This window comes from Nannospalax galili, unplaced genomic scaffold, assembly GCF_000622305.1.
Source record: "Nannospalax galili isolate Female #2095 unplaced genomic scaffold, S.galili_v1.0 scaffold484, whole genome shotgun sequence".
Taxonomy (NCBI): domain Eukaryota; kingdom Metazoa; phylum Chordata; class Mammalia; order Rodentia; family Spalacidae; genus Nannospalax; species Nannospalax galili.
The window spans coordinates 365,958-378,187 of record NW_008350788.1 but is presented as its reverse complement, the minus strand read 5'-3'; the positions used below and the strand labels follow the sequence as shown (position 1 = coordinate 378,187).

The 12,230-nt window shown below is 44.2% G+C and overlaps 1 protein-coding gene across 1 annotated transcript in view; it reads right to left on the bottom strand.

The window, feature by feature from the left end:
- F11r (F11 receptor) overlaps positions 1-11,136 on the bottom strand; it is a 28,055-nt gene extending 16,919 nt beyond the window's left edge. The window contains exon 1 of the mRNA XM_008848022.3: positions 10,781-11,136. Coding sequence (XP_008846244.1) covers positions 10,781-10,841 — 61 coding nt within the window. The 5' untranslated portion in view covers positions 10,842-11,136. The remainder of the gene's footprint in view (positions 1-10,780) is intronic.
- Positions 11,137-12,230: the final 1,094 nt, after the last annotated feature.

The following is a 12,230-nucleotide window of genomic DNA, read 5'->3' as shown; positions in this document are numbered from 1 at the left end:
TTTTTGGTCTTTTTGAAGCAGGGTCTCCCTGTAGCTCCAGCTGTCCTGGAACGCACTATGTAGACCAAGCTGGCCTTGAACTCACAGAGATCTGCCTGCCTCTGCCTCCCAAGTGCTGGGACTACAGGCGTGCACCACCATGCTCAGCTCCTAGTCTCATTTTTATAAACAATAAAAACAGCCCAAGTATAGACACCAAAAACCTTTAAGAATGATTCCACTTGATAGTACAGATTATCTGTGCACCCATGTTCTGTATTTCTGTAATAAGCAAGTGTATCTGAAATATAATTTAAAAACAAGAGGAGCTGGGAGTGGGAGTGGGAGTTGGGGGTGGGGTCCACATCTGTAATCTCAATGCTTGGGAAGCTGAGGCAGAAGGACTACTTTGAGGTTGAGGCCAGCTGGACTACAGAGTGAAACCCTCTCTGATAAATACCAAAGGAAATAAAAGAGCAGAGAGGGGAGGAGAGAGGGAAAAAAAAAAAAAAAGATAAATCACAAGACCAAACAAAGTTAAAAGGAAGAGACAAGCACATAGACAAAAAATGGAGGACTGGGGACTCAGGGTGCAGTTTAATGGTAGAACACTTACCCAGCTTGCACAAGACCCTGGGTTCTATTTCCAGCACTATAAAGGGAGAACAGAATAGAGAGGAGAGGGGAGAAAGGAAAGAGACAGAAGAAAGGAGGAAGTATCTAAACAGTGGTATACCTGGAAGTGAAGGATGTTAAAATAAACTTAAAGGTAAACTGAGGTAACAGATGAGGAAGAAATGTGAGATTACTCCACCCACAAGATGCTGGGAAGCACATGTCTGAGTCTGATAAGTTTCAAAACCAAAGCACAAGTGGCCTGGTGACACTTGCTGAGAAGGAAATAAGTAGAACCACACAGGCATAAAAGGAAAAGGAAGAGAAAATAAATTAGGTGAGGAGAAGGGGGAGTGGTTAGATAAACACAAGACACTACAGCCAAATCAGCCCCACATGATTTCATTAGAGAGATGACTTCTTCTATTTCCTTATACACACTTTGGGTTTTGGAGACAGCATGTCAAAATATAACCCTGGCTGGCCTGAAACTCATCAATTAGACTTGGTTGATCTCAAACTTATGGCAATCCGCCTGCTTCTAGAATGCAGGCAGTACAGGCATGTACTACCATGCCTAGCTTAAGAGACATGCCTGCAAGAGTTGGGTGTGTACCTAGTTCCCCTTATTCTTAGGGGATACATTCCAAAATGTGCTGTGGATACCTGAAACCAGATAGTGCCAAACCCAAAATATTCAATGGTTTCTCTTATATACACATATCTATGATAAAGTTTAATTCATAAATTAGAATCAATAAAATGTTAATAACTCATAATAAAATACACTAAAATAAGTTATTTAAAACTTATATACTATTGGGGCTGAAGAAATGGTACAGCAGTTAAGAGCACTGACTGCTCTTGCAGAGGACCCAGGTTTGATTTTCAGCACCCACATGGTGGCTAACAACTGTCCATAATTCTAGTTCCAGGGGAATCCAAAGCCCTCTTCTGACTCCACGGCATTGCACGACACGGGTGCACTCACATACATGCAGGCAATATGCTCATACACATAAGATAAAATTAAAAATTAAAAAAAAAAAAAGTACTAGCAGCTCTTGCAGAGGACCAGTGTTCGATTCCCAGCACCCACATGGCAGCTAATATGGCTGACTATAACTCCAGTTCCAGGGGAATCCAACACCCTCTCTGATCTCCAAGGGCATTGCACAACACAGGTGTACTTGCATACATTCAGGCAATACACCAATATGCATAAAATAAAAATAGTAAGTAAAGGCCGTGGTGGTGCACACCTTTAATCCCAGCACTTGAGGCAGAGGCAAGCAGATTTCTGTGAGTTCAAGGCCAGCCTGGTCTACATAGTGAGTTCCAGAACAGCTGGGGCTAAAGGGGGACCTTGTCTCAAAAAAGACCAAGCAAAATATTTTTTAAAAAATAAGTAAATGAAAATAAAAAAGAAGAAAAAACAATAACAAAAGCCATCCCAAATTCATATATTACTTATTTTGGGAATTTTCCTTTTAATATTTCAAACTCTGATTAAACACAGGTAACCCAAAATGGAGATAGCGAAAACAAGGATACAGGAGCCTAATATATAAATCTGTAACATTGATTATATAATTCCTAGAAACCACTATGTACTTTAATAATAATAACAAAACAGGCATGGCAAATTCTTTTCCCAAAATAGTCAGGCTTATCTAAGTATTTATCTCCTCCTACATACACGTTTTTTAGAATTAGGGTAGAGTCTAAGTTCCCTTCCCTTCAGTCTAGACAGAGTCCTGTGACTACTAGAATAACAGCACCAGGCATAGTGGTGCACATTTTTAATTCCAGCACTCCGGTGGCAGTTTGGACTACATAGCAGGTTCCAGGCTAGCCAGGGCTATATAGTGAGACTGTCTCAAAAAACTAAACAAAACAACAATAGTGACATATAGAGTAATATATAGAGCCCTCATATTAAAGTTGGGGCACCTTCTCATTAAATTCTCACAAAACCCTTTAAGGGCGAGGAATAGTAGTGCATGCCTTTAATTCCAGGACTCTTAAGGCAGAGACATACAGATCTCTGAGTTCAAGGACAGCCTGGTATACACAGTGAGCTCCATTACCAGCCAAGGCTACATAGTGAGACCCTGTCTCAAAAAGAAAAAAGAGAAAAAAAAGAAAACCCACAAAACCAAAAACACCCTATGAGGAAAGTACTATTGTTTTTTGTCTTTGTTTTTTAGACAGGGTCCTCCTGTAGCCCCAGCTGGCCTGGAATTCACTAGGTAGACCAGGCTAGCCTTGAACTAACAGAGATTCACCTGCCTCCGCCCCCCTAGTGCTGGGGCTAAAGGTGTGCGTCACCACGCCAAACGAGAAAAGTACTATTATTATCTTACCATTTTATTTTGTGTGTGGTGTATGCCTGCATGTACACACGTATGTGCATGGGCATACCTATACATGCATATGTGGAAGCCAGAGATTGTCAGGTATCTATCTTCCTCTATCACTTTCCACCTCATTATTTCAGAGGTGATCTCTGAGCCTGGTTAGACTGGCTAGATGGCAAGCTCCCAGGATCCTCCAGTCTCTACCTCCCAGTACTGAGATTACAGGTATGCACTACTGTGTTCTGTTTTTTTACATGGATGCTGGTAATCCAAATGCAGATCCTCATGCTTGCACAGCAAGCACTTAACCTAATGGGTCATCTCATCCCATTTTACAGATGAGAAAACTAAGGCTTAGCACAGTTACCTTATAGGAAGTAGGAGTCTTAACCCAAGCTTGTCCAAATCTTTTTGATTTTGTTTGTTTGTTTTTGGTAGTACCGGGGGTTGAACCTAGGGTCTGTTGCATGTGAGGCAAGTGTTCCACCACTGAGCCACAGTGCCAGCCCTAAGTCTGTACACTTCTGAGGCCCAAAACTACTGTTACATTCTCAATTCCATTGGCCAAGCAAAGAAAACTCATCCATTCTTCAAGGTTCTGTTCAAATGTTCCTTGATCCCTTACATCCCACAGTCCAAATTTTTAGCCTAAAAATAATTAAAGGTAAATTTAAAGATTAATATATAATCTTTATATTTACCTTTAATTATTTTTATTAAACTTTAATTAATTATAAATTATTATTACCTTTATTACTGTTATCTGTTATCTAGTAAAGAAAAAATAAATTAAAAGCACTACAAAAGTTAAAAAGTTAAATATGGTATAGCCATACAACACAATGGATCTTGTTTAAACTATATTTTAGTATACATACATCACATAATCACACATCACTAGAATGACTACAGTGACAAGTGTTTAACTCTAGATAATGTTACACATGACCACGTATATTTTCCTATTTTTTCCACACTGAGCATCTAAGTGCTCTGTTCCTGTTGTTTTTGCTTTGAGAGACAGTCTCACTATGTAGCCTAGACAGGACTCCAACTTACCATCCTCCTGCCTCAGGCTCTGTAATGCTGAGATTACAAATAGGCACCACCACACCCAACAATTTTTATGAGCTTTAATAATTTAAGGCCCTATTCCTGAAGATACAGCACATTTTTGATTGCAGGACATAGAGAAGTCAAGCTGGAACTGAACTAGAAGCTTCCTCCCTGCTGACTAGTTTTCATAGTGCGAGAAGGTTCTATGTAGGCAGCTGGAGGAGAAACATCATCACTGGTGTTATTCAGCTGTGGATCTTGCATGTTACAATACCAACCTGCCAAGCAAGATGTGTCCAATGGTACAATAGCGACAAGATTGTTATGGGGGTAACCAACTGCATTCTGATTGGATTTGAGGTCTGCTCCACAGAAGGAAGTTTCATGCCTGGTGCTGTGGACCTGGTCAAAAGCCTAGCTGGGGAGGTGATAGGCCCTAAGGATTAACCTGTTTGTTTTGCCAAATGGACATATTGTCAAACTGCCTTCTAAATATTTATGTTTATAACAATAGACTAGTGCTGCTCTCAGCCTTGGTGAGAAAAACTTACTTTTTGCAGCAAAAGGTGGTTAATGATTCACAACTGGTGAAGATGCTGAGCATAAATGACTGTTGAGTGCTCAGCTCTAAATGATATGTTTTTACCACCCCCTCCAAGGCTCAGGGAGCATAGACGCGGCAGATAAAGGTACTTGTTGCCAAACCCGATGACCTGAGTTTGATACCACATACTGGAAGTTATTCTCTGATCTCTACACATGTTTGTACTTGTACACAAACACACACACACACACACGCATACACAAACAATTATTTTATATCTATTTAAAGGAAAAATACAAGGGCATGGCTTGTAAATAAAATAAAGTGATGGCTCAGTGGTTAAGAGCACTAGCTGCTCTTGTAGAGGATCCAGATTCAGTTCCTAGCACCCACAAGGTGATTAAAAACCATCCATAACTCCAGTTCCAGGGGAATCCGACACCCTCTTCTGACCTCTGTGGTTAGAGCATGATCCCGGTGCACTTTAAATTTTTAAAAAAGCAAAACAAAGCCAGGCGTGGTGGCACACGCCTGTAGTCCCAGCACTTGGGAGGCAGAGGCAGGCAGATCTCTGTGAGTTCAAGGCCAGCCTGGTCTACACAGTGAGTTCCAGGCCAGCTGGGGCTACAGGGAGACCCTGTCTTAAAAAAGACCAAAATATAAATAAATAAGTAAATAAATAAATAAATAAATAATCAATTTTTAAAAAGTAAAACAGGGCCAGCAAGATGGTTCAGCAGGTAAATGTTGAGTTCAACCTTCAGGACCCATATGGAAGAGAAAACCAACTTCTATCAGTCCTCTCCTGACCTCCATATACACACCATGGCTTGTGCACCACACACATACACATGTGCATACAAAAACAGAAATGTAGTCTTTAAAAAAAAAGAAAAAAAAGAAAAACCAACCCATAGCTGGGCATGGTGGTACAAGCTTTTAGTCCCAGCACTCGGGAGGTGGAAGCAGGGGAATCTCTGTGAGTTCCAGGCCAGCCTGGTCTACATAATGAGTTCCAGGCCAGCTGGGGCTATAGAGAGATGCTATCTCAAAAAGACCAAAGGGGGGATGTGTCAAGAATGACATAAAAGTGGGAGGGGGATTTACTGGGAAGAATGGGAAAGGGGGGGATTTACTGGGAGGAAAGCGAGTCGTGAGGATATGAATGGGGGGAGGTGAATGTGATCAGAATACATTATATACATACATGAAATTGTCAGAGAACTTTTTTTCCTTTGTTTCTTTTTAGGACAGGGTCTCCCTGTAGCCCCAGCTGGACTCAGACCTCAGAGATCCACCTGCCTCTGCCTCCCAAGTGCAAGCATTAAAGGCATGCTGCCACCACACCTGCCCAGATAACTTTTTTACCAGATAACTTTTTTAAAGGCCTACCTCAGCCTTAGTATGCTGACATTACTACATTTGACACCACACCCAGCACAAAAGCCACCGCATTCCTTACCCTTTAAGCTCCCCAAACATCCTGTGCTTTGTTGACAATCCCTGGCACACTCTTCTATGTATTCCAGTTGGGGATCATGTCTGTAGCTCTTGGGAACAAAGAAATAAGTCCACCAGAATCCTCCCCAGCACTTAGCTCTGTGCTTGCCTTGAGATGCTTCCTAATCACCCTGAAGCACTCCTGGGAGGTGATCAGAGGTTGGAGACCACATATGGAACAACCATGTTTTTGAATATGTAGGCTCCAGGCAACAAGAGAACAGTTACTTCTGTCCACTGCTTTAATAGGAAACCCTTTGTTTTCTCTAACTACTAGAGTTTTCCTTAAGTTGCTTCTGTGCCATTAGTTTGTTTGATTAAAACAAAAGGAAGGAAGAAGAGGGAAACCAGGCAGCCAGTCTCTGGTTTTCTCAAAAATGCATCCACACTTCAAATCTGGGCTTATGAACTTCCAAAGACTACATGGTAAATGAACTAAGGCCTCCTAAAGCTACCAGCTACAGTGTGTCCACAGTTTACCTAACAGATGCTGTTACCAATCTCTCCAGTATCCTCAGAGCTTTTTGAAAGCACAGTTCTTACAGTACCCCCCTCAAACTCTAGCACAGTGCTTAGAACACAGTAAACAGTACTGTTTGTTGATTAACAAATGAATTTGATGCTGTAATACAATCAGAACCCAGACATGGGGCTTTCATTCATCCCAGCTTGCTTTTTCCTCACCAGATCTTAACCTGTAGAGGCTGAACCTTGTAAGGCTGGCCCGGGGCAAAGACCAAGGGGGGAGGGGGGTTAATACAGGGCCAAGGAATGAAATTCACAGTTGGCAGGCTCTTTCTGGAGGAGGCTGGAGTGGATCAGATACAGAACACCTGGGCAAGCAGAAGGCTCTGTGAGTCCTACAACAGACCAGGCTATGTCTAAGCCATCCAAGTCTACATTTTCAGTAAAGTTCATGAACTGGCTCAGCCCTCTGAAAAAAGCAAAGTGACTGTGTAAGTTGGGGGGCCCTTCACTCCATGACTCCCGCCTGCCCCCTCCTGGCAGATTTTCCAGTTCTACCTGTTTAGCCCCATCCCCCATCTGCCCATGGCAAAGGACAGTCAAGCCTGCCAGCCCAGAACTCACTCCAGGGAATTGGATCAGACTTCTGGCCAGCCAGCTGCTTCCTCTAGTCCCACCCCAACATAGTAAAACAAATGACACAAGCTGTACTTTGGACAGAAACTCTGCTTATCAGGGAGTCCCAGGCAGATGAACACCAGAGTTTCAATGCCTGGAAAACCCTAATACACATTTACTCTTGCTGCTTCCCACAGCCTCCTCCCAATACTGAAAAACTTCCTTACTTGCATTTGCTTTGGTCACCTAGGTCATACCTGAGCCAGTCAAGAGAAAGCAGGTACAGTGTAGAGATCCCTAGGGTCTCCCCTCAAAGCCACAGAGGTGAAAAACAAGCCCCATTATTCCCTAATCTACCACACAAAATGAGAGTAGCACTTCATTTTGACATTGGGGGGGGGGGGGGTCCAGGCTGGTCTTACTCCATCTGTGTGTGGAGGCTGGGCAGATCCTTGACTACCGTCAAAGCCATAACCCGTAGTAAAACCAGCACTTGAAAAACCTCCAGGATACAGAGAGTAAAATAAATAAGATGCAATCTAAAGCATACAGTACGTCTCTTTTGTATAAGAAAAAGGAGAGAAAACAAATATACATTTGTATACACGTGTGTCTGCATAACAAACCACTAGAAAGATACATAAGAAAGTCTTGAGGTATAGTGAGGAGGGACAACAGCGTGGGAGTGAGATATCTCAAATCCAGTCAAGGAATGCATTCTGAATAAATAATTTTTAGAATCGTAACAGCTCTACTCTAAACAAGAAGTAGGCTGGCAACCCCAGACAAGCCCTGGTCACAAAGGCGCAGAAAGAGAATCATCACAGATCAGGTGATGGAATCAGCTACTGGAATCCTAGGGAGTCTCACTTCCTCCTAGCTGATGCCATTCACTAGTTTCTGCCTTCCAAAGAACAATTCTTTCCCCTGGAGTAGAGGAAGCAGTCAGTAGGCATGACTCACCAACCCACAGTGTAAAGTAAGGAAAGTCTGCCCCTGAACAGCACGTTAGAAATATTTAAAAGGGTTTGAGTCACAAACATCAGGAAGAAACACCAGGACTCAGAAACTGACCCAGACCCAGGGCAGTAGCACCCCTACCCTAGAAGTATGGGAACTCCACACTCAGGTAAGAGGGGACAGAGAAAAAAGCCAGCATTCCAACCAGGAATTACCTTTCTCCCCTCTGGGCATAACAAGTTGACCCATTCACTGGTTACTACCTGCAGTTGAATCTCTTATAAGTTCAGGTTCTCTAGGGAAGAGAAAGCAGCACTCTGGGTCACCAGCTTCAGTCTTCCCAAGCTCAGCTCTCACTATGTCTGCATATAACCATGCCCACTAAGTTCTGGCTGGAGCTGTCCCTGCACTTGGCTGGCTTGCTCCTATTATCTTGCCCTTTCTTCTTCCTCCCTGATGGCAGAGGCCACTGCAAGAAGCAAGGCTGGAGGAAGAGACATAGGAACAGTTGCTTATGTCCCTCCCAAAGAACCCCTACTTTCAAAAAAATGACTCTTGCCATTGGGAATTTCCTGGCTTCCTTTGACCTACTCTACAGAGGACAGCATTCTTTCACCCTCACAAAATCCAAAGGGGTAATAGCTGCCCAACAATAATCCCTTCATGTATATGTAATGTAGCTATTATCTCCATTGATCCTCACGGCAAGGACAGGATGAGTATTATTACTCCTGTTTTATGGTTAAAAAGACTGAGTTACTAACCTAAGGTCACAAGGCAGAAAAGGGAGCAAAGTTAGAACCCAGGTGAGGTGGCCAGGCACCCATTTCCATCCTCATTTGCACCAAGCAAATCACTCCCCATCCCTCAGGTCTACCTGGATTTAAAAGCCTCAAAGTTCATTACTCCATACCCCAGACTTGCTATTCCAGGATCTAGTGACCTGCTAGCCTAACTCAACACCACCTTGGGCTTCCTTTGAACCTCATTGCTTGTTCAAAACCACAATCGTCTCTCAGTACTAGTATGTGTTCACTGGGCCATTTATCAGAATCAGCACAGGAAACTAAGGAAAGAGAAAAGGAAGGCGGGCAGGGGTTGGAAGGAAGTAGTGGCTCCAGGAAGTTCATAAGCCTAACTACCATCACCAACCCAGAAGAAACAGTTCAAAAGTTAGCAAAAACATAGCAGTGGAGGCCCTTAGTATTTCTAAGCTGTAAACAGATTGGAAAAAAAAAAAAAAAGGAGCTGAAGAAAAGGGAAAATGGATGAGTGAAATGAAAAGGTAAAGAAAAGTCCCTAGTGAGATAATTTTTTAATAAGACACCAGATTCTGAGGCACTATCTAAAACATTTCTTATGCCTTGGGGTGGCCTGAGAAGCTGGGTCCACAAATGGAAGACAGACTGGAGACTTTGGTTCCATTCCCAGGTTCCACACCCTGGTCAACCTGGAAAAGTCATTTCTTGTCTTTAGACTGGTTCCTTTATCTGTACAATAGAGAGAACTGTCTAGTCCACTCCAGGGCTCTTAAGGGACAAAGGAGTGGTCTGTTTTGGGTAAGAAATCTATCTCAGCCCTTCAAATATGAATCAAAACCATCTTTAGAAAATACCAGTAGTGATTGTAATGGCCCATTTCTTTTACATTCTAAAACATAAACCTGGAAGGGAACAAACTCCTACACAACAATTTCCGACTAAGCTACACAGCACAGATATGTGTATGGACACTGAAGAATCAGACATAGCATACCCAAGTCCCTGGGTGAGGGAAAAAAACCAGACAGATAAATACACAGGTGCTGACACAGGTTGACCAAGGCACAAACCAACCAACCTCACACTCGGCCTCATGCAAACACACCTAGAAACATAGTCATGCCCTAGCATGCGAACCACATTGTTTCTCAGGAAAGGGAGTTTACAAAGGAAACAAAAACTCTCTACTCGGCCAGGGGGAGGGCAGAATTCTGGCTCTGAGGATATCCAGCCAATCAAGAGACCCAGTCTCCCCCAGGGAATAGTCACTCAAGTCAACAACCTTTATTAAGGACTCCTCGGTAGTTATTCAAGAAAGGAATTCTGAATGCTATGCTCCGAGTATTTTAGATTTCCTCTTCAGACGCTGCACCTGGGCTCTTTCCCAGAATGACTACAACTATCCAAAGAATCACAAGAGCTGGAGATCCCTTCTGCAAATGCCAGGGAAGGAACCTTTCATCGCTGCCACCTCCACATTTTCTCCAAAGGCACTTAAGAGAGAGTCGGGGTGAGAGGCAGAAGGTCTCTCCGGGTCATTGGAGGATGTTCTAGGTGCATGCGCAACGAATGCCTAGCTAGATGGTTGGACGTGGGGAGGGTCCTGGTATCAGCAGGGGTGACCCGGGATGATGAAAACAGCCCTCCCAGTTATTTTCGGTGTTTGTACAGGAGGGAAGCTCCCTCCCACAGTCTGGGGGTGGGGTCACCGCTCACCGGCATGGGGGAGGGGAGCCTGCCACTCCGAGTCGGGGGAGGGGAAAGCCGAGGGCCTAGTCCAGGGTGGAAAAGTGGACTCCGAGGGCGAGGCAGGCAGGCAGGTTTCCGGACTCCTCCCCTCCCGCGGGCGAGGAGCGTGGGCCGCACCTTGCTCCAACCTCTCCTCCGACCCACCGAGTCCTCCCGAAACTCTGGGAACTTACACAGGACCAGAGATGTGAAGAAAAGTAACTGTCTCCTCCCGGCTTTCGCTTTGGTGCCCATCACGGTGACGATCCCGACGTGACGGGCGCAGCCACACTCCAGGGAACAGGTAGCTTCACGGTCGGCCGCGCGCGGGGACTGAACTCCAATCCCCAGGTTGAGCCCCGCCCGGCTCTTTCCACGCCCAGTGGGCGGTGCCCCGCGACCCAGCGCTCCGATTGGCGAAGGGAGCCGAGACTCGTTAAGTGACTCCCGGAGTGCAGGTGCAATCCGCACATTCCTCCCTCCTGAGTCGGATTGGTGTGGTTCTTTGCTGGAGACATCTCTGATTGGCTCAAAAAACTGTCGCTTAAGAAAGCGAATGCCTCACCTTCGGCAGGTAAGGGCACCCTGATTGGGCGGCAGGTGCTCCCGAAATTATAGGGACTTTCTGACTGGCTGGGCTGTGGAGTTGAGGCTGGAGACCCTCTAGAGCCGGGAGGCAGGAAAAGGTCGTCGGGGGACACGAGATGCAGGGACCTGCTTGGTTACGTTTTATGTTGTTGTTTAGGGTTTTATTATTATTATTATTATTGAATGTAAATTGCTTGGTGCTGCAAAAACTTTGGTGGTCTCATCTTTGTGGTAAACACATTGATATAGTAGGCTGTACGAGAAGGGCTGGGAGAGAAGAAAATTTGACCACCTCAAACTGAGTTCGCTTGTCCTCCCCACCAGCAGCATTCACAGGCTTTGGAAGGGGTATGGGGCGGGGGGAGGCAAGAGGAATGAAGGAGAAGCTAGTGAGGTTCAGTCCAACGTGGCAAAGGCAGAATTATATTATTACATTATATTATCTCAAGAAGAAACAGACACAGAGTACACCCAGATAACAGAAACTGACCTATACAGGCTTATAAACTTCTCTGGGTGACTGTGGATATTTCTTTTACACATATGTATATGAGCTGTCAGTAAGGTCTTACATCTGGATTCGTTTTGGTTTTTGAGACAAGGTCTCACTTTGTAGCTGAGGCTGTCCTCAAATTATTGATCCTCCTGCCTCAGCCTCCTCAGTGCCAGGATACAGGCATGTGCTAGTGGGAGAGAGATGAGGGTTACTTCAAAGAGTTTGGATTAGTTGTTTGTTTTATTGGTTGATTGGTTGGTTGGTGCTGGGAATTGAACCTAGGACCTTGTGCATTCTGGGTAAGCACATTCTAATGCAAGCACTCTACTACTGAGCTATATTCTCAGTCCCAAATCCTTCTGATTTTGAGACAGGTCCAGGGAGACCTTGAACTTCTGATTCTCCTGCTTCAGCCTCCCCAGTTCTGGTATTAAAGGCATGGGTTACCACATTCAATTCAGATTGTTTTTTTTCCTGGCTGTGGCTAATGGTTGAATGTTAAGCTTCCTTTAAATACTACTGATAGCCAAGCTTTCTGTTAATATTGATATTGTTACAGA